Source organism: Megalops cyprinoides, chromosome 14, assembly GCF_013368585.1.
Source record: "Megalops cyprinoides isolate fMegCyp1 chromosome 14, fMegCyp1.pri, whole genome shotgun sequence".
Taxonomy (NCBI): domain Eukaryota; kingdom Metazoa; phylum Chordata; class Actinopteri; order Elopiformes; family Megalopidae; genus Megalops; species Megalops cyprinoides.
This window is the reverse complement of record NC_050596.1, coordinates 25,758,785-25,782,013: the sequence shown is the minus strand read 5'-3', so window position 1 is coordinate 25,782,013 and position 23,229 is coordinate 25,758,785. Positions and strand designations below refer to the sequence as shown.

The following is a 23,229-nucleotide window of genomic DNA, read 5'->3' as shown; positions in this document are numbered from 1 at the left end:
TGAAAAACGGTAAAAAGTGTTTGAGCCATCAATACAGATGCAACTGAAAGATTTATTTCAATATCTGAATGCACTTCTCAAGAGGAGAGGTTCTTTTATTGTGGTCTCAAGTAGAAATGAATACAGCCAACAATTCACGACCATTAAACTTGATCACTGGGTACCAGCACTCAGAAATATCTACAGTACAGTTTTAGTTATTTTTGTACACATCTTTACCAAGTGAAAATGTTTTTTAGGACATCGTTGTCTGAAAGTACAAAAAGTTAGAAAGCTTGTCTCAGTAATGCCTCAGGACTGGTTATAATGGAAACCACAGGTAGAACTGTATGATAATGTGCTCGGACAGGAAACCAGGCGAGCCTCAGGGTTGAGTGCAAAGCTAAGGTTCAGGTACTGGAAGGAGCTGGAAGGCAGAGATGCAGTCCAGCAGCCAGGTGGAGGGGGCAGACCACACCTTGCCCAGCCTCACTCTCGGGGGTTTGAAGGAGCCCTGCGGGTCGTAGAGGATGTACTGGGTGCAGAGGGCCTGGTCAGAGCCCGGTGGCGCGTGATAGGCCGCTGCGCTGAGGGTCTGGGTGACATCACTGTCCGGTTTGGGCTGCCGGGTCAGCACTTGCCCCCCTCCCTCCTTCACCAGCCGCAGCAGCTCCTCCTTAGGGGGCTTCTTGAAGGAGCCCAGGAGGAAGAAAAAACAGCCGTCGAAGAGCCGGGGGAGCTGGGACAGACAGAGAGTGTGTGAGAGAGAGAGAGAGAGAGAGGGACAGAGGGAGGGAAATGGAGCACGAGGGGGGGAAAAGAGGGGAGGGTGAGAGAAAGAGGGAGGGAGACATAGAGAGACAGAGAGAGAGAAGGAGGGACAGTGGGAGAAAGAGAGGGAGGGAAAGAAGAGGAAGGATAGCAGGAGAGACAGTGTCAGACAGAGAGTGGGAGGGAGAGGGAGGGGGTGGAGAGAGAGAGAGAAAGAGAGAGGGGGAGGGACAGTAGGAAAAAGAGACAGGGAGGGAGAGTGGGAGTAGGAGAGTGAGAAGGAGGTAAAGAAGAGGAGGGAGAGTGGGAGAAAGGAATAGAGAAGGGCAGCAAGAAAGAGAGGAAGGTAAAGAGAGAAAGACCTCAGTGGGGGGGGGGGGGGGGGGGGAGTGAGAGTGGACAAGAAATGGAGGGAGGAGAGAAAAGGTAGAGAAAAAAGGAAAAGTTGAGGGTGACAGAGAGTGGAAGACAGTTTGAAAGAGAGCAATGAACGAGATGGGGAAAGAGCGAGAAAGGAGGGGAGAGACCTGGTCAGACTCAGAGTTGGCTATATCCAGACAACTATTTACACTATTGGAAGTAATTCTGCAGTTATGAATTGATTCATTAACATCAGTCTGAGCCATATTAGCCTGCTGGCCATTCTGCCATTGAGGCACTGACACGAACCAACCAAGCAAGAACCTAACTAAACAGGAAAAAAAAACTGAGGATGAAAACAAAAGAAAAAACTGCCTCCTATTTATGTCACTGTCAGGAATAAGACCATGAATCCCCCCCCCATGGTCCTTCTACTTCTGAAACCAGGTGGCTTAGTGGTAACAAGGCCCCTAGCCTAAGCCATCGGGGGTTTAAGACAGCCACATGCCTCCACACTCTATCCTTTACTGCAGTGCTGCCCAGCGGCTGGAACTGGGCTTTCTGGGGTGAGGTAAAGCTGGCCTGGATTAGAGGTGTTCATTACTAGGGGTTTACACATAAGTCTGGGTGCCCTCACCTGCTCATAATGGGCCCAGGCTGTTCAGCTGGAACGATAATACTGCGCCCTGAGTTCGAGGGCACCGGTGTGTGCAGACACCTGGACCTACTGAGCAGATTCCCCAGCATGCTCGTGGGCTGGGTAACGCAGTGCAACATTCCCTGTGTGGATAATGTTAAGGCTTCCCTTTTGGCCCAGCTGGTGACTGCGCACCAGTGATCTGGGAATGCTGTCTTTACAAAGGAACACCACTTCCACTCACTTAACCGACCTTAGAAAATATATGTCTCACTTGTAACATTTAAAAAGGGGCTGAAACATTAATTTTGGGGTGAAGGGATTTGTCCCTGTCAAATGTAAGTTGATAAGGGATATTAATTACCTTAATGGGTCCAACTGTTTTTATAGCCATCACTCTACTCTTCTCGATTCATGAGTTGTAACACTCACTAGGTTAACCTTCCTAGTTTCAATGCATCTTAACAGACAAATCAAGACAATAAACATTCTCAAAACATGTCTGCTGCCACATTACTAGAATATTGCAAGTACATTTTAAATAACATTATTCACTTGCTTAACAGATACATGTCCACGGCAGTTTACACAGGTATAGAGCTATGTATTTACTCAGGCAGTTTCAGGGTCAGGCCCCTTCTGACCAGCAACAGCAACAGCATTGCCCAGGTAGGACATGATCCCGAAGCCTTCCAGTTAAAAGCAACATTCTCCAACAGCCATTCTGACCTGCCACTTCCACTGCAAGCTATCTGGGAAGCAATTTAAGGTGTGCTTTGTTGCTGGAAACATTTTTATGTGGACCATTTGTTTAGGTGAGAAAAGCTTTTCATTGTGCGCATCAATTTACCAAATAGGTTTTTGCTGTAAATGGGCACTCTCCAGGGTTAGTGAGTTACAGGCTCATTGCTTTAATGTGGTTTCCTTTGCCTGTGTGTGAGACTAAGCAAGAGGCAATCTACACCCAAAGAACTAATAAAAACCCACACTGCCTGAGGAATGGAGCTGTAGTGGATGTTATGATGAAGAGGGACATTCAGATGAGTATTAGCAAGAAGAGCAATGGCAGGAATCTCTTTTCCATGATGCTTGTAAGGGTGTGCAAGCTAGCGTGCGGGATGGCTTTGACTCTGGCCCCACTTCTCACTATGAGCATGGGGATAGTCAGTGCTGCCCCCTGCTGGTCTTCCACTCACCAGGTTGTCCCTGTTGACTCGACTGCGCTGCGGTCCCTCCCCCACCTCGTACTCGCTCTCGTCCGTCCAGCCCTCCGCCTGCAGACACGCCTCCACCCCTGCGGAAAGACCGCATGGTTGTGGGTTCGAATCCCTGCTGGAACACTGCAGCCACGCCCAGGATAAAGGCTCTGCATTGGATTTGATTTGCTTCAGTCAAGAACCCTTCATAAAAACGGTTGATCTGCAGAACATAAGCACTCTACGACCACAAACAAATCCAAATACTGCTTGTCCTAATCTTCACTGAAATTAATGAAAAGTCTTATGCAAGTAATACTACTTTAGTCATTCATAGCTAAGGACAAAAAAAACAACTTTGTGGTTGGGTTAATTCCTGACAATGGTGAACTGAGAGTGTATGCCATGCCACATCACACTCATGGAGTATTAACCCCTCTATGAAATAAATAGAATTTATAAAAACATCCATCCACTAATTAATATACCTAAATGCACTCCTGTTATGACACACATACAGGAACAACAGATCCTGAGTGTTCCTGAGAATTTCCCCGAGACCTCCTTCCTCGTGACCACTTTAATGGTGAGCACACTGTTTACCCCTGAGCAGACAGCCTGGCTCAAAGCAACCACTTCAGCTGATAATACAGACACACTCAATTTGATGGGAAATTGGAGATTAAGCCCAGCTCAGATCGCAGCATTTAATCTCTTGATTTTTAACTCCAAAAATTTTTCAATTTTTGTGTCTGAAACAAACAAAACGTATACTTTTTAGAGACTTACCTGGTGTGTGACCTTATTGTTTCAAGATTTTTCAGTCTTGAAACATTAATTGTTTTAGTCTGGTCTGATATGTTACTTTGGCAATAAACATTCTGCACCTTGCTGTGTGTCAATGCCAGTACACATGAGCTGAATCAAATAATGATGTAACATGTACTTTGAAACACAGGTGTTACAATATTCTTACAGGACCATGTAATTTCTAACAAAAAAAAAACATATTAAAACATGCAAAATATATAATGTAGGACAAATGGATAAACTTAGAATGTGGCACATCATAATCTAAAACGAACAGAATCTGGGGTATTATTGCAACAACTGAGTAATGACAAGCAGACAGAAAAACCAGCAAAAATGGCCCTCCAAGAATCGACTTTGACACTCCTGCCTTAACATTAAGCCCTTGCCTTTGAAAAATTAATGTACACTGAAATATGAAATATGAAAATCCAGCACTCCTTCCAATTCAGTATGCATCACCTTCGTGATATGCAAATAAGGTGAGGGTGTTTTTTGTTGGTTTTACCGTCTTTAATGGCAAATGACAAAAGCATTGGAATCCTCCTGGTATACTGTCTTCTATAATGCTAAAAAAAATCTCATCTGCATTTCTGTCAGGTTTATTGTCACGTTAAACTTTTATGCATCCACCCCATTATCTCAGTTACAGAGTGCCAGCGCTGAGCAAGGCCCTTGCCGCCACGTTGAGCTCCCGAATCCCAATGAGGAAAACAAAACCCGCACGCTTATTATGATCATTACGCCCGCGTGAAACTGACTTGTGCACTTTGGTTCTCAACTTTCAGGAGCGAACTTCAGGAGGTCGTCTAAGGTTTGAGGCATAAAACCAAAAGGAAAGTTCCCTGCTTTACACAGAGTCCTGTGTGGACCGCTTATTTGGCGTGTGTTTACCGCACTAAACTGAACACTTTCCCTGGCTTTCCTGAGATAACTGCTTTTGGTGTGCGGCTTTCCTGAGATAACTGCTTTTGGTGTGCTTTAAGGCAGTTGTTATTTACATGTTGTGTTTTGTGCACTTCAGGTTGAAATTAATAAATAAAAAGTAGGTGCAATTCGCTTTAATGAGTTAAGGAAACTGAAGGCCAGACTGCTTTGAAGGATGACTGCATCATGACTGTGAATTCCACAAGCCATTTCCAATTAAGTTCTCTTTTTGAAGGCCAGACTCTAAACATCTGGAGGAACCAATGACTTCTTTTTATCTGCAGGACTTCTTCAAAGCAACAACTAAATCAGAAACTCAGAGGCACATGGTCATTTCCACAGTAATCCCTCTGGTGTCTGTTTTACAAGTGCAATGGTGCCTGCATGATATCAAGCCATTAGCCAGCTCAACTAAAACACACCCTCTCCATCGAGACCAGCACAATCTGAATCTTCCAGCCACGCCCCAAAGTCCTTTCTCCGTCGAACCTTATCCCCACAAAGTCAGCCCTGCAGCAGTCATTAGCCGTAATTACTCTTCCTCATCCTCCTCAATAACATCTTTCATTTAGAGAGGGCCCGCTGGCAGGCGACGATACTGGGGTTAATCCGGCTTCCATTCCGCATGATAGGGGTGGCTCGTCAGCCGAGCGCAAGGACTCAATTAGCATATCTCCTAATTAGATTTACGGAGAAGGGGGCCCCGGCGGTACCACACGGGCGCCGGGTGACCGGGGTACTGAAGCGAGGGACCGCAGGGGGAGAAAGAGAGAGGCTGACAAGCTGAAACAAATAGACTGGGAGCTTCACCAAGTGTGAAGACAAGAGAGGCACAGAACTAAGTACACCCCCCTGTCCAGACACACAGACAAGACCGAAAGGAGGCGTTCTTGCCAGCGTATTACCCAGAGACACTGTGCCAAACACCTCCTTTTAAAGGGTTTTGTTTATCACATGGCAGACAGCTCTGTGCAAAGCACGCGCTTCTCCTGATAATATAGACACACTCAATTTGCTGGGAAATTGGCGAGCTTAGAATTCTCCAATTTTTCTTTATTGATTCGTTTCTGCGCGGCACAAACAAAGCTCTCACACTTATTTGAGGAGACGGTGATTTGAAAACTCGCTTATCCTCCCTTCAGCCCTTTACAAATGTCTGACACGAGACCGCCTCAGCAACCATGCCGCTGGGACAGGGCGTGTGTCTGCACCTGCGTGCTTTTTTAGGGAGACCTGGAGCACAATGCCTTTGTGCATTCCAGATAACACGGAGGGAAACTCAAAGCCCATCACACACCACATCTTCAAAAAAAACTGAAGAGAAAAGTTCCTGAGAGAAAAACAAAAGCAACAGCAGACTGAAAGAGCACCTAAAGGCCATCTCTGAAAAATCCTCATTTTAATAATTAGGTTTTTAGGTTAGCAAATATCTAATTAGTAAGAACGGCACAACATATCGGCACTTCTTGACTTCTTGTGATATTTTCCATGTTGCACGTTTCTAAATAGCTGCTTATATCACTTTCCACCCATCCGGAGAACTGAATTGAGCTTTTCGTTGATCCAAGGTTCCCTGACCTTGGCTTTCCCGTGGACTGGGCCACAGCAAGTGCACCCCCAGCAGTGTTTAAGAGGGCATGTGAGCATGCTGCTAATGGAGAGGCAGCTGCTTCTGCAGCAAGGGATGCTGGGATAGCATGGAAAAACACCAGCAAAGACAAGGCTTTGGAGTTACCGCGTCAGTAATCCTGCGGTTGATTCCTCAGAGGTAGCTTTTCGCATGCATCTGCTCGTTATTCAGACAGCAGAAGGGAAGACACTAGTTTAGGTGTTAAAATGTGCAAGGGGAACGCTACATGCAATACCAAATTCCATTTTCTGAGTCACGTGTGCCGGTTTTTAATTCATCATTTTTATTGGCATTATTTTTTCCATGCGTTATTACGGACTCATTCATCACACACTACAACCCCCCTTCATATTCTCCCTTGGTCCTGCCAAGGGGAGCACAATCGACAGCCTGAATGCCTCTACCCTAAAAACCTAAATGGCAAAATTCAATAAATGAATGTGTCTTTCATTTAAATGAACTTAAAATTCACTTTTAAAATTTCTTAAAGAGTAATTAAAACTCAGCAAAAGTGTTTAGTTTGCAAGTCTTGATAACATTCCCTTTAAGGAAGGGCTACAGATATATAGGACGTCCACCCCAACTCTTCACTTTAGTTTTACTTTCCCACAGAACCACGCTGCTTTCCTTAGCACTCATTTCTCTGTTCAGGGTATTGAGACTACAAGTTTCACAAAGCAAAAAGAAGGTTAGACTAGACCAGAACATCCCTGCAGAACACAACAACAGCCACTTTTTAGACAAGGATTGATCATGTTTGTTTAGTATACAGCAGAATCTTGCCATTCCTGGATTTGTAACAGTTTCAAATTCTCACATAAGATAGCACTCTCTCCTCCTGGACTCAAGCTCGCCTGTGTTTGTTATACTGTGCTACTGTGATACTGCAACTTGCTAAATGTGCATTTATTTTACACGTTACATGTGTTGATTTGAACTTGAATGGGTACACTTGTGTTCTATTATGCTGGAAGCCCTTCTGGATCAGAGCATCCGCTAAATGAATGTAACATAATGTAACATAACATAACGGTCCCTGTGAAGACCTGTGAAGTTCAGTGGACACACACAAACATTTGGGTACTTACAAGGGAACTTCAGGATCCAGCAGCCATTCAGGACCCCCTGGAGGCATGTCAGGGTGGTGGGCATTGGACGGTCGGGGACAATGACATGTGTCACTGAGACAGGAGGCAGAGAGTTAGGAAAAATCAACATGCGACAGCATCCACAAACAGACCCAGCAGAGTGCTGCCCACATGTATTCAAGGTCAAGGTCAAAGTCAAAGTCAACTTTATTGTCAATTCTCCAATATGCACAGGACATACAGAGGATTGAAATTGCGTTTCTCTCAGGCCCACAGTGACAATACAACAGTTCGACATAACACAGTGACACTGAGAGACAAGAACAAGAATTTTCACAGAAACAAGCTACAAATATTTACAGCAAGGGCCGCTGGTGTTGCCATTACATTATAGCATTACCCATCACAGTCTACAACAGATGTGTAGCACTGATAAACTTTAATCATGTCCCCTTTCAAAAGTATTCAAGATCCATTAAACCCCATTACCCTTTTGTGGTGGGGGGCATATAGAGGCAGAAAGGGATGCTGGGATAGCATGGAAAAACCACCAATGCAGACAAGGCTTGAGAGTTACTGCTTAAACATGCAGCTGAGGTGGGGGGGCTACCTCACATTATGTACTATACATTACTGATAAAACAACCTACCTCAAGATCAGAACCAATACACTCTTTCTTTTCGTATTTTGACCCATCTCCCCAAAACCACAAGACCAAACTCTAAGCTCCCAAAGATGTTCTGACCCTTTTTGTAAGGACAGGTTCACACCGGGCTACCAGGAAAACAGGGCACGTTTGGCCTCCCTCGGTAGCAGGGTTATTACAGCCACCTCTAATGCATTTAAGTGCCCCATCGCAAACAGACTTTTACTCAGCACAACAGCCTTCATCTTCAGTCGTTTAAATTCTTTGTTTGACACACAGGAAATGAGCACGGTTATTTCCAGAGAACAATACTTTGGTTTGTCTGTGAAGATGAAGGATGTTTTTTCTCTCCTCCCGGTTCAATTATGGGCAATTCAACAAATCTGTTTACCAAAACTTGCTCAGCTGCTTTTGGGAACAGAGCTCTTCCAATTTCCATCATTACAATTACTGAAGTGTTCATGCTTTCGCATCTTTGCTCATGAACCGTATGGGAAAGATTGCTTCCAATCATTTACTTTGTTGTATTCCAATACCGCTTAAAAGCAGACCATTATTCAGCTACCATCATTAAAACTGCCCCTGTCCCAAAATCATTTTAAAGGTTTATTTGAGGCAAACAACATAATTTTAGAATTTTAGAGAATGTTTTCCGGTATCCAAAGTGTTTGACGTTTTTTCTTTTTTTTGAGTTCAGTGGTTTTACAGTGACAAAATAAGCAGACAGCTCTGATGGCATCAGATGTATTATCAGAGAAAGCCAGGTGCACTAAATCAACCAGCTACAGCCAGCTAGGAATGAAGAGAATGAATATTTGAAATGACTCTGCAGTAAAGGCCTATATGACCAAGCCTGAAGCGAACTTGAGCAATATATCCTTTCACTGCACACACAATATATTAGGATGGCAGAACGCTGGGTAGTGCACCTCATTTTGATTATTTTTTTTTTTAATCATTTACCCATTCAAGTTCATCTTCTTTGGTAGTCAAGTGACAATTTCACAGTTGTTCCCAGCAGACGGTAGACATTACAGCACTCAGCGTTGTCTGTAACAGGGGTGGCAGTGTAGTGGTGAGGAGCAGGACTCGTAACCAAAAGGTTCCCGGTTTGATTCCCCACTGGGGCACTGCTGTTGTACCCTTGGGCAAGGTACTTAACCCAGAAATGCTTCAGCAAATATCCAGCTGTATAAATGGGTAAAGTGTAAAAAAACTGTAACCAATGTAAGTCTCTGGTTAAGAGAATCTGCTAAATGCCAATAATGTAATATAAAATGTCTGTGGGGAGAACAGTGTTACTGCAGAAGTAGGAAAATAAACAGTGTAGAGCCCCACCAGGTGAAAATAGCTCTGAACAGAGGGGGGGTTATTCACAGGGTCTTCCATGCAGAAATGTATTGTTGGGCTCCTCCATACCTGAACTGCTGAAGGAATCTGTATGTTGTGCACCTAGGAGTCGGCCCAGTTTGTTCAACTGCTTTTGCTGTGGTGTGGTCAGCTTACTGCCGAGGAATATAACCCCTCCCTCTCTCTGCACACCGCCTGGGACCTGTGACACAGATCAGATAAGTCTCGACAAATACCACTCAATTACTGCACTGACATGCCAAACTTGTCTCTGTTCTGACTAAAATGTGGAACGCAATGGAGAATCCTGAAAACCCACATTTTAGTTTGTTTTTTTTTACCTGACCTCAATTTTTGTACAGCATAGGTTACATGACAATCATCCTGAGGTTTTTATTGACCCTAAAACAGAACTAAAAATGTCATGACAAGTCTACAAAATATCAAATTAGTCCTTCACACAAAACACTCATTGTTCAGCAATTAATTTTGGATAAGTTATCACATTTCGCTCTGGATATCCTTTATAATGCACACATCTCTGCAACATTTTTTTGGTCAAGGAAAGGAGCAGCTTGACTGCAGACGGCCATCTTGGATTCAATGTGACCCAGTTGTGAACACCTGGGCGTACCTTGCTGATGCTGGCTGAGGGGCTGAGTGGGGTGCTGGGGGGGTGGGGTCCTCCTGCCTGCAGAACCACCTGCATTTCAGCTGTTTCAGCACAGTCCACCGGGCGCAGTCCAAACATATTCCTGGAAAACACAAGGACCGCACAATGAAGCTAACAAGGCGTGGTTCAAACATACCATGTGTGCTTCATCTACAAACTACAAAAATAGGAATGGAGGAATCTGACAAAACCAGAATAATAAATCAAGACCACTTTTCAAAAGTAAATTCAGCATTTCCGCTTGTGCAGCATTGCCTTTACTTTCCAAATGATGTCATGCAGGTAACATTTTTATGATTCCTCTTTTTCTTCAAAGATACCGTCACACATTTTTTGAGGGAAAACATTAACAGGTTGGTTAAGAAGCTGCTAAAATTTACAGGTGAATTTCTCTTAACTGAATGCAAAAGCTTAGATTCTTGGTTAATGAGATCAGCTCATTAGCCAACAGTCAAGCTACCCCTTTAGAAATTCAGGTACCATGAGTCACCACACCTTTCAACTTGCAGACAGGTCAGTCTGTCAGTTGTTGCATTCTTTATAACATGAATCAGAAAATTGAGATCACTCTGCAGATCCCGTGTAACTCCTACGAAACATTAAACGGACATATGCTTAACAACTTAAAAGGGCCTCCACATTCAACATAAAACTCCACATAAAGCTGACTCTTAACTCAGTCTCACACATATAATTCATTCACTGCATTCACAACACAGGCAATTTACTTCCAGCAGCACTTTTACTTTGGTTTGACGCAAAGGACCCGAACATCATTTTTCTTCATCAAAACGTCTATCTAGCTGTAAGGACAAGATCTGAGCCTTGCTAAAGGGAAACAATTACCATGTATGGGGTTGAGGGGCCGGTTATGAAAATTTAAACACTTGCACATATACAAGGGAGTAGAGAACGATTGGAATTCATCAGCATTACATAAATGCACACATTTATGTTTCGTATGTATAACAAATAATTTAGGCATGCGCATACACACTATATTACGCATGTAAGAACACATTTAGTTTAGTAGTAGCCCTATGCATATGACAGTACATCAGTATTTCAGCAGTACTTAAGTTGCTTCAGTACATGAACATCAGTATAAACACTATCATATGCAAAATATACACTGTTTAGGCCTCCCTGGATATGGGCACCTGCTAAACAACAAAATCATGTACTGTAAGGTAATGCTTTGGATGGGTGCTACAAGTGATGAAAGGGGCGGACGTGGAATTACAATCCCTGAGAAGCAGTCTAAATGTGCTCTGCTGAACAGAGAGAGAAAGACTGAGCACAATTCAGTCAGACCTACCCAGAACAGAAAGAGAACCACAAGACCACCGACAGAATGTAAAGACAGGAATCACGCTTTCCAAGTCAGATATATAGTGTGACAAACACGTTGCATGCATTTAGATGCAATATGGAAAAATATAGGTGTGCTGTGGCTGTTACAGCAGTCGAGAGCAACTGAACAGAAACAACCACCTGTCAGAAAATTAGGACAATCAGATCTGTGCATAGTATTCCTACTGATAAACCACACTGATTCAGCCACGGTGGATTCGCATTGAGACCTCCACACACGTACAGTCACGCCTTCCAGCTGTCTCGACACAAAGAGCAATGTTCTCTCCTGTTGTGACATATCCGCACCGAGTCCCCACGAGGGGGCTGCGGAGGGGCCCCTGAGGGGCCTCTGAGTGGCAGACGCGGGGCCCCCGGATCCACGGCTGCCGCCGCGCCGGCTTCTGAGCGAGACAGCGCACCACGCCAGGGCCACGTCAAGCGATTAATTAAAAAAACAGGAAGCAGCAGAAGCGGAGCAGTTTGGGCCTGGAGATTAAGCGTCGGCACGGCGATAACACCTGGGGGACAATTAATAGGTCCACTGGTCCATAAAATATTTCATTTGGATTCATGAACCCCCCTCCACCCAACCCCCCTTTTCCAAATGTCTGACAACCCCCCCGGTGGCAAGACGGCAGCACGGTTGAAAAATATAAATAAGTAAAGAGGCGAAGACGAAAACTGAGCTGAGCTGCAGGACAAATATTGTGTGTGTGTGTGTGTGTGTGTGTGGAGATGGTGTAAACTATAAAACCGTCCCCTCCATACAGATTAGGGGAAAGGCACTCATTTATCAACTCTGAATCTGGGGAAAACAAGTACACCTCTTCAGCATACAGTCCTAATAGCTGTATAATAGCTACTTCTACAACCACCTCCACAGTGTTTACTACTAAACATGACTAATTGTTAAACAAATTAATAAATTATCTGCATTTAATTTACAGTAAATCATATGCATTTAATTTGGAGCATAGATGCTGTACATGAGTGAAGAACAGATAAGTCCCAAATGCAGAAATTTTAGGAACCAATTAGTATGGTGCTGTGGTTAGGGACTCAGCAGCTGTAACCAGGTGCAGGTCTGAATCCCAGGTGGGAAAATGATGTTCTGCGCATGAACTCGGCACTTACCCAACCTGCTTCAGCAAACAGCCGCCTGAATGTGAAAATGTGAGCTGTGCATGTCACCCTGGAAAAAGGCAGCTGCTGAGCAGAGTAAAAATAACATGGAGGAAAACAGACTGGAACGGGCACTATACTGGTAAATGCCACAGAGTGTGAGAGTGCTGGTATGCTCTATACACCAGTAAACACTCAAAAATATCCATGAAGGAGAGTGGAGATGGGAGTGTGTCTAAAGGGATGTAGAGCAGGAGTGAGAGTCAAAGTAAACCACTTGAGCTTAGCGCTACATCACAGACGGCCACTTGTTCTGGATTCAATGGGGGGAGAGGGTCCAGCTCATCGAAAATTCCCAGCAGCACCTCACACTTTCAATCTCCCATAAACCACCTTGCCACAGTCTGAAAAACAACGCCGCTGTCACTGCTGCAGGGGAGGAAAAAAAATAATAATAAAATAAAAGCCCGCATTATAAAACACACCCCCGGGGTCTTTCCGACAAGGAGGCTTTGGCTGCAGATTTATGTGAACAGATCAATTCATAAGATCAGAAAATGCCCCCCCCCCCCCCCCCCCCCTCGATCGTCGCTCTGCAGTTGCCGAGGCGATGATCGCTAAGCAGCCAGCAGGATTTACTGCGGGCCGCGTGCTCGGATCGCGTTTGTCTTCCGTGCCACCTGTCCTCGTCCCCCCGCCCCCCCGCCTCCGGAGGCATAAATCTGTGCTCACTCGCATCAGCTGATTGGATGCGGGGTATTCCCCTCATGAGTGATGGCCCCCCGCGCCGCGCATTCGGATACTGAATCACACAGCAGGTGAAGGGAGGGGAGGGGGTCCCAGCACAGTTTCCTCCAGACTGAAGAAGCTTCTATCCTTTCCGGGTGCTTATCCATCAGCACTAATTAACAAGCATCTCCCTGGCTCTCTGAATCGCTAATATATCCTGCTGGCTTATCCGCTTCAAAATCGAACGCCCCCCTCACCCCTCCCTTATACCCCCCCCCCCCCCCACCCCACTAAACTCAACCCAGTCCAAGCCAACAAGCTTGTGGGTATTGATCGAGATCTCTCGATACTACAGCCACCAATGAGAGACATGCTTGGGCCTGAGTCTGTAGCACTACAAGCTGTCAGAAAGTGTTATCTTATTTGTGTGAGCAGGTCTTCTTGCAATTTGCATTTCAGCAGTAACCGAGCTGTAATATTGCACATTCAGATGTACTGAGTGCCAAAGTGAATGTTTGGATTTTAAGCGCAACAACAGGGTATGGCAGCCATGACATCACTTTCCTTCAGCCAATCAAGTGGGGATGTATTCAGCACCAGGATGTGGGTCTGTCTGGCTCCTTCTCGTTCTCACCTACGTGAAGTGCTTACAAAACAAAGGAAGACAGCTGTACCCAGCAGAACAGGCAATATTCTTCCTTCTAAACTGTATCAAATTCATAAGAGGTTTCTGAATTTTGAATTTATTACAGACCCTTTGTTCACAGTGTTGAAATACATGTGTCATTCCTGAACGGCTAACTATTTCAGTCTACCCAAGATGCACCTGTCTGATTCCTATTCAGTCAGTTGTCAGTGTTGACACAGTACAGTGAAAATCATTCAGCACAAAAGGATCTTGTTCTGTGTGACCTGTGCTCAAAGCTGGAAGAAACAATGAGGCAAGTGTAGGGCCTGTTGTGAGCCTACATCCATATATTCTATTAGACTTAACAGCGTAATATAAAGTGATAAGCTACTCTTAAACACCAATAGCATACATTAAAAAGGACTGTTACTTCAGGGTTCATTCATAAGACCATGTTTATGATTAATAAGCTGATCCTGCCCACACCATGGTGAAGACTTCTTTGAGATGACATGGGGTGGGGCGGGAAATGAGGGGAGGGCCGGTTTAAGAGAAATTCTGTGAGGGGGTGGATACTCACAGCACGTCCCGGGACGCCCCGTGCTCCAGGAGCAGCTTGACGATGGCCATGTGCCCGTTTCGCACCGCGTCGTGCAGCGGGGAATCATTCTGGTACCCTGGAGTATTCAACAGTGCCCCCTGCTGGAGCAGCACCTCCACCACACCCAGGTGCCCCAGGTTACAAGCTTCATGCTGAAAGACCAAACATCACTGCATAAGGATGCACTGCTTTAGGTACCATTATAAGAAACACAGTATAGTGCACGCCCCCTCTTCTATAGGCTATGCTGAAAGGACAGAACCAATGCCCTCACCAGGGGAGTCCAGCCTGCGTGGTCCTTCAGATTTGGGTCTGCTCCTTGCTCCAGGAGCTCTTTCACCATCCCCACGTCTCCCTGTAGGGAGGAAGCCATGGGATCAGAGTCAGAACGGAGATAGATTATATTCACGTCTACAAGGCTTTAAACCTGTTCTCATCAAAGCTATCCTCTGTGGGGATTAACCTGACATGGTTGTGACTGCTAAGATTTTGATCAGTTAAAACAATGCAGGAAAAAAACAGAGGGGACTGCTTATAGTTCTGTTAGTCAAAGTCCGGAACACCAAAAAGTGTTTCGTTACGACAAGAAGCAGATTCGATATTCGTAGCAAAAGACAGGAAGTTTATTAACACAGCCGGCCGTGGGAACATCAGCATTGAGCAGAAGTTCAACAGGTATAGAATTCAGTTCATTTTTATACAGTTAATAGCAGTCACATTTGCATATGAGCTATGATAACCAGCAGGGGTGCTGTTTCTGATTGGTCTTGCGGAGCTGTGCATAGCTAAACAGCTCCCTCTCTAATCGGGTATTTCCTGAGCCCTGTAACCTAATTGGCTCCATAGGGTTCACAAGAGGCGCCATTTGGCTCCGGTCGGATGTAGCCACATCGCTTTGTAGTCAAATACACATCGCTTGTCTCCAGCGTTTGTATTCGAATACACATCGCGTGTCTCCGGAACAAACGCCATGCCATTCCACAAAACTGTCTCCTAACAGTCCCTCCTGTTTGACCCAACATACAGCGAATGATGAGGTCAACCTTACGATTAACCTTTAACAGAGTTACACATGTAGAGGCAGTATAAGTTGACCAGTGGTTGTGTGTAGGAAAATAGCTTTGCATAGATCCCAGGCCTGAGACCCCCTCAGAGCAAGCTTATAAGCGACAGTGGCAAGGAAAAACTTCCTGGCTAATAGGAAGAAACCTTGAGCAGAACCTGGCTCAGAGAGGAAGCCCATCTGCTTCTGGCTGGCACTGGGCAGACTATGACTGGAATAGTCCAATGTAAAACTGACCGACTGTGCATAGGTAGGGGTTCCATTACATGAGAGGGGAAAAAACACAAAACAAAAAACAGTGATGCAAAGAAAAAAACGAGAGGAAAAGGAAGCCTTCTAAATATGTTGACAATAATCATATACACAGCCTAATGCTGAGTATAGGCATCTCTACTCATAGTGTAAAATAAAAGAAGACGTTGGTGTGGTAGATGGTTCCACACTTGGGTGCCAGACTGCGTCGGTGGTGGAGATCTTCTGAAGCTGATGTCGGCCAGGTGCCAGGTGTTGGTTGTCAGCATCACCAGCAGCAGCAGCCAGGTGTCAGATGTCCTTCAGCACAGGTGTCTTCAGGCGATGGACACGGCTTGGCCCAAAAGTGGTGGACTGGACTGGAATACCTGCGACTCGAAGGGCAGACTCAGAGGTTAACAGCACTTGGTATGATCCTTGCCATCGGGGTTGGAAGGACTTCGGATGATGGGCTTTTATCATAACCCATTGTCCAGACTCATACTCCTGCTCATGTTGTTCACCCTCCTGTTGTTTGTCCTTCAGATCCTGTAATGATACAGCATGAGTGGTTGCATTTTCAACCCAAGTCCATTTTTCTTCTCTGGTACAGTCAGTCTGTAATTTGGCTATGTCCTATTCAGTCGGGCCCGACACTTTAGTTGTCATTATTTGGTAGATGGGTAGTGAGTCATTTACAACCTTGATGTATTTCTTGAGATTTTGAACCATCCATCCCCCCCTTTTTTATCGGGGTGCCTGATGAAGACAGGAAACCCCGAGAAGATCAGTTAGGCATGAAATCACGAACAGCATCACTCACCATCACCCTCAACAGGTAGGAGATTGGCCAGACTCACAGCAGGGGAGTGAATGAGTGTGATATGTGGGACCAGTAAGATGGCTTCCCATTGAGTACACACCAGCAGAGAGTGGTATCACCGAGACCAGCGGAGCAGAGACTGCCACTGCCGCTGCAGCAGCAGCCCGCACCCCCCACAAGCAAGGAGAAAGACCAGACACCACAGGGCCCAGCCGAGAACAATATGCAACAGGGTGTTGCAAACCTCCATGGGGCCAGGCAAGAACGGCTGCAGCGTGGCCCTGTCCTGTCCAACAACTGACCACAGAATGAACGGCAGGTCAGAGCAAGTCATTCCCAAAGCAGGGGCCACCTCTAGAGCAGCAAATGCAACACCACATCCAGATGACCAGTCAACTTCCCCCAGGGGCAACACGGGCCCCCCAAGAGTGCGCCGACTGGTGCAGCAGCAACAGAAAAGTTAGGAATATGGCTCCTGCATAAATTGAAAAGACCCAGAATACCAGAACCCCCCGGATACCACGCACAGCACGGGGGCACGGAGTAGTGACAACAGCAGCTCCCTCGCCAACAGGGAGCTGCCTCGACTCTTCAGAACAGCAAAGCCCAAGTACCGAACAGTCTCCCGAGCAATTTGAGCTTTCTCCTTCCAATTGCTTGCAGAGCCTGAAAATGAGAGTCAGAGTCAGAAGAAGCCAGCAGAATGTCATCAACATATTGGAGGCACTGAGTCCCTCCATACTGAGACCATGAGACTGTTGCTAGAATCTCAGCCATTGCACAATGGAAGAGTGTAGGACTTTGTGAAAACCCTGGGGCACACGTGTCCAGGTATATTGTACATTGGTGTGTGAAGGCAAACCATGCTCTTGAGGTCTCAGCAACGGGCAAAGTCCAGAAACCATTTGCAATATCTACAATTCAGCTAGCACGGGTAGAGATTTATATGCACAAACTGAGTTACCCCCAATGCCAACACGATCAATGAAAGGTTTAGTACACGGAAGTGGCAGATCAGTAGTAGAAACTGAAGCACCAGTATCAATTAGCATATCACATGGCCGGTTTCCTAACCACGCACTAAGATACGGTCTACTGGAAGGGGGGGTGCTTATACTACTGACTGCAGAGGAAGCCGCAAATTCCTATTGTTTTAAATTATCCAGCATAGTTGTTCTCTATTCAGGTGCGAACTACTATCGTTTGAAGATTACACGCAAGCGCGGCGCTCTGATCAGAGTTTTTACATTTTCTTCTAAATCACTTTTGCGCAATTCCGATAATTTACCCTGTGTTTGTACGCGGTCATGCATTGTATCACACTTCTCGATTAGCTTTCTATGCTGTTACCAAAATAACAGTACCACTTGCATTTTTATCCTTCTTCTGATTCGCCCACCATTCTAACGATGTCTAAATGGATCCGTATTGGATCCCAACCATGTCTCAACATTTCACTTTCCTTCTTCACATACTTTTCCAACAAATACATAATGCTGCCCGCGTAACCACGAGGGGCTTTAGATGTTTCTTTAGTTGTCGGCATTTTACCGCAGTTTATATAGTTTTTATTATTATTAATTAAATATAGGCCTGCGTTAATTGTTATCTATAAACGTACGTTATTGGCCAAGGCACAACATCCAAACAACATAGAAACAACGTAAATCACAATGACGTGATCCCACTCCTAAGTAACAATTGTTACCTAGCTTCCCAGCGATCCGTAAGCACAGCGGCAACTGCCTAAACGCGATCAACGACCCGTAAGCACAGCGGCAACTGCCTAAACGCGATCACTGAGGCGGCCACCGGTCCAAACACAAAAAGACAAACGAACATAAACCTCACGATAATCCCTACCAGAATATACGCGAGCTTCCCAGGCAAGCCCCCTGGGGTACCGGTGCCGTCGACCACGTCGGACAACAAGCGCGCTTTTCTAGGTACCACCTAGCTTCCCAGGAGACGGCTGCTCTCCTGAGGCCCCACCGGGGAAACACAAAACACAAATCCCGGAACCCGGGCTCCCAGGAGACGGCGATCTCTCCTGGGGCTCCCGATGGGGTCCAAAAGACGACAGACAACTTATAATCACGATAGACGAAACTAACACTTAACCTGACAATTCGAATGGACAGACACTACAACAGACGAACTTCAAACAAACGACATGATCAATACTTTGAACAAACACATTTAAACTAATTCCACGATAGACAAATTAAATGAAAGACACAGTCTTTAACTACGAACACGGAATCCCCTCATCGCAATATAACATGAGAGGTTCGTACCTCTAGGTGGAGCGCTCTGATCCCCGCGGGTCTGTCCTGCGATACACTCTAACTATGGAGGTGGTAAAAGTAAACGTACTCACCTCGTGTATCACGACGAGAGATCGGCCGAGTCGGCCTCCACCCTGCTCGCAGCGCCAAATTGTTAGTCAAAGTCCGGAACACCAAAAAGTGTTTCGTTACGACAAGAAGCAGATTCGATATTCGTAGCAAAAGACAGGAAGTTTATTAACACAGCCGGCCGTGGGAACATCAGCATTGAGCAGAAGTTCAACAGGTATAGAATTCAGTTCATTTTTATACAGTTAATAGCAGTCACATTTGCATATGAGCTATGATAACCAGCAGGGGTGCTGTTTCTGATTGGTCTTGCGGAGCTGTGCATAGCTAAACAGCTCCCTCTCTAATCGGGTATTTCCTGAGCCCTGTAACCTAATTGGCTCCATAGGGTTCACAAGAGGCGCCATTTGGCTCCGGTCGGATGTAGCCACATCGCTTTGTAGTCAAATACACATCGCTTGTCTCCAGCGTTTGTATTCGAATACACATCGCGTGTCTCCGGAACAAACGCCATGCCATTCCACAAAACTGTCTCCTAACAGTTCTAACAACTGATAATTCTACCAATCACTGACAAACGTCTAGAGGATGGCAATAAGCAGCACATATGTATATACAGTGTGCCCTCAGAGCACTAGTGTAAAGTGTATTTTGTAGTGGAAATAAAGGTTTGCCCTATACAGCATGCACACCAATCAGAGTGGACTACAGATGCAAGAAAGTCTGCAGGCGCCCCACCTTTATGGCTGCCAGGTGCAGGGGAGTTTCCCCCTTGTGGTTCCTCTTGAGGACAGCTGGGCTGCCCTGGGATAGCCGCCCCCCGCGGAGACCAGTCCCACCTGGAGACCTCTTCGCTGGGGTTTGAGGGGGACTGGAAGAGCCAGAGCCACCCTGCTTTTCCAGGAGCTTTCTGGAGGGACTCCTAGCACTAGGGCTGGAAGAGAAGAGAGCCGCCGTTGCCTTTGACCGCTTCCCTCTGCCTGGGGACGGCCTGGGTCTCTTCGGGGTGCTCTCAGGTTGGGCGCCCTCTGGTGGCAAGGGTCTTTTGGAGGTCCGGCAAGCAGGGGGGGACTTTGCTTGCCTGGCCGTAGCCTCGTCTGGGTCAGTGCCGTCTGCCTGCCGAGGACTTGAGTGCTGGCTCGTACTGGTCATGCCTCCCTCCTCTAAAGTGGGATTCTCCTCCCTTGTGCTGGTCACACCTCCTTCCTCCAGGCCTTCCTGTGCAATTTGGAGGTGAGCTTCACCCACAGGGCCAGGCAGCTGGTGCTGCTCCGGGGAGCTGGGGGACACACCGGGACACTGAAAAGACACCTTCCTTTTTGGCCGCCCCTTGGCCTCCTCACCCTCCTCCTTATTGTGCCTCTCTGCCCCTGGGACAGCCCCATCTGAGCTGATACCCCACTCCTGGTTGATGGCGTCCAGTTTCCTCTTTTTGTTGATCAGCTTGGTCTGCTTGCGCGTGGTAGGCTTCGGCCCGGTTTGAGCGCACTTCCCCCTCTGTCTCGTCCTCTTCTTCTTCTTCTTGCCGTCACTGTTGCAGTCAATGCGCTGGGGGGAGGAGCCTGAGTCTTGGGAGGAGGAGTTGAAATTGAAGACAGACAGATCTTTGGACCCAGTCAAATCGCTGTGCGGCTCCAGGAGGGCTGGCTTCACCCCCTGGCCCTGGGGGGCGCCCTCTGCAGCCCTCTCCACCTGGCACCGCACCTTCCGGCTACGTGGGCTGAACCAGATTTTGATGTTCTTCTTGTGTGTCTGTGCAGTGGGCCCGCTTGGCTCAGCAGGGGGAGTGGCTGGATGAGATAACACTGATCAGCCTCACAATAACATTTACACAGGGAACATCAGAAAAGAGCACACAGCTATTTCAAACCAGTCCAGCTTCTTCACTGATCACATGATCAGCAATGCTACTACATCTGGAAAATATGGGATTTTAAGGCCTTGCACCCGTGAATTTCACCTGCACATGAATATAAAGTTCAAGGGAAGAAATCTGAATCTATCCAGGTGACATCATAACATAAGGTGGTAGTGTGGTGATTCAGGAACTGAGCCCAGAATTAGAAGCTTGGCAGGTCCATTCCCAGATGTGACACAGCCGTTATGTCCGCAAACAAGGCAATGAAACCAAAATGCTTAGCTGAATACCTGAGCTGAATAAAGAGACAATATGTGAAAAGGCAAGCTCCATAAGGCACCACAGGAGTGTCTGCCAGGGAAATGAATAATAAATCACAGAAACAGCAGAACTTCAGAATGCTGCATTTGATTCTTATTATTCATCAAGACCAACTTAAAAGTATTTGTGTGACTGCTTTACAAAATTATCACTACGACCGAACCACACCAAAAATCCCCTTCCACAAAAAAGGGTGAATCTCCTTTCCCCAAAACAAAGAATTTACAAAGAGCCTTATGTGTTCTGCATGGGGTAGTACAAGGAGAGAGCAGCTGGTGGGGTCTGGGGGGGACGCCAGTGCTGTTGCGCACGGCTGTCAGTGTGAGTGGCTCGGTGCATCGGCCCCCCTGACGTCCGCTCCTTTCTCGGTTGTAATTTGCTGACCCCCGGAGCACGGCGCTGGCTCTTGCTGAACACCCCTGGCAGCCTCAACAAAGCGCATCATCATCACCTTGCTCTGTCTCTGTCAAACCACTCGGTGCTCAACAACGTCGTAGTTAATTGTGTGGAATAATAACAGTAACTAGCTCAGGGTTCAGGAGGGGGAAATTAACTTTCTGAAGGGGCATTAATCCAACCCCTGAATAATAAGATGATTCACAGCATCTGTTGGTTTAACGCAGATCAATGACTGTGACACGACTTGGAAAAATGGCCCGTAACATCACATCTTACACTGACAACAAGCGAGGAGTGTGACCCCGAAACGAGATGAGATTGTAGGTCAAAGAAAAGGCCGAGTCATGACAACACCACCCTTTCCGCAGTGGTTTTCTGTCAGATTAACACGGCCTTGGTTTCGCATTTTTTTGTGACCGCTCAGAACGCTGCATGTCACCTGGTCACACGGTACCTGAGAGGTCTGCAGGGTTGAGCAGTGAGTCCAGGTTGCGGAAGAGCTGCGTGATGTTGTTGAGCTGCCTGTTGATCTGAATGTCCCTCACCCACGCGGGACTGTGACACACAGTGCAGCCGCTGCCCGCCTGCGGGCCTGCACACAGCCTGCGGGAAAACCCAGGCAAGTCAACACACCAAGCACAGAACACACCATGACACTGACAAGACAAAACACAAACTCAATGTGTATGAAACATAGACACTGCACTCAATATTCATGCTTTTATAATTCTGACAGTGATCCTGGATCTAAGGATGCGTTTCCAAAAACAAAGCAAAACTGTACATATACTAATAAGATAACAGATATCAAACATTTGACTCCAGTAACATATGATGCAAAAAACAATGCCCATTTGCAGAGCTGTCAGATGTATGGTGAATATAACCTAAAGTGGTTAGTTACAAATGCCCTCCCAAAACAAAACTTTAAGGAGGTTCTTTCCCAAACCAGGGACACTAAAGCAGTTAATGATGCTAACATCGCCTTGCTACTTCTCAGTCAGAAAATACACAGTACTGAGGGAAATGGACACATAATAGAATTTTGTAATTGTAAATAAGTCACAGAAATCGACATAACTGTTAGCGTAATGGACCGCCCAGGTCAGTAACTGATTTACAATTAATCACTTTTAGGTCAACACCTCAGACAACTTTGACAACTGAACATTTCGGTCTGTACACTGCCCACATCTCTCTACGAACAGAAACAAGACCTATCTTTACAGTATTCGCAAAACTAGTCCATTACGCCAGAGTGAGACGTGGGTTTAACACCGACCTGCAAAACATGTGTTCACAAGCTCCAAGGCAGACTGGCTCACTCATGAGTTTCGAACTGTGGGAAGAAGATACAGCAACTAGCAACAGTGATTATTGTTCGTATCTCCTATACACAAATATATAGCGAAAAATATATAGCAAGTGATAAGGTTAAACAAACATAAACATACAGCACAGAATTGTCAACGCCGAAATCACTACTTGCTAAGAACATTAACAGAAGTATGGGGTCTGTGTTATGAAACAAGTAAACAAGGAAATGAAGTTAACCCACCATTTCGCGCAAAGTAGCAGGTCTCGGAACCGGGCCACTGCCAGTCTGGTTTTAGTCCAGACTTCGCCTTCGTGTTCAGCATTAGAAATGTGATCCATAATCGATTCTGGGTTTT

General features: G+C 46.1%; 1 protein-coding gene across 1 annotated transcript; it reads right to left on the bottom strand.

Annotated features, from left to right (window-relative positions):
* Positions 1-109: 109 nt before the first annotated feature.
* bard1 (BRCA1 associated RING domain 1) lies at positions 110-23,212 on the bottom strand. The gene is made up of 11 exons (XM_036544768.1): positions 23,115-23,212; positions 22,839-22,895; positions 22,011-22,159; positions 19,717-20,768; positions 14,779-14,859; positions 14,484-14,656; positions 10,030-10,150; positions 9,465-9,597; positions 7,399-7,491; positions 2,944-3,041; positions 110-718 (listed from the first exon to the last, which is right to left on the bottom strand). The coding sequence occupies exons 1-11, from the start codon at positions 23,210-23,212 to the stop codon at positions 383-385; spliced, it is 2,391 nt and encodes a 796-aa protein (XP_036400661.1). The 3' UTR covers positions 110-382.
* Between the last annotated feature and the right edge of the window lie 17 nt (positions 23,213-23,229).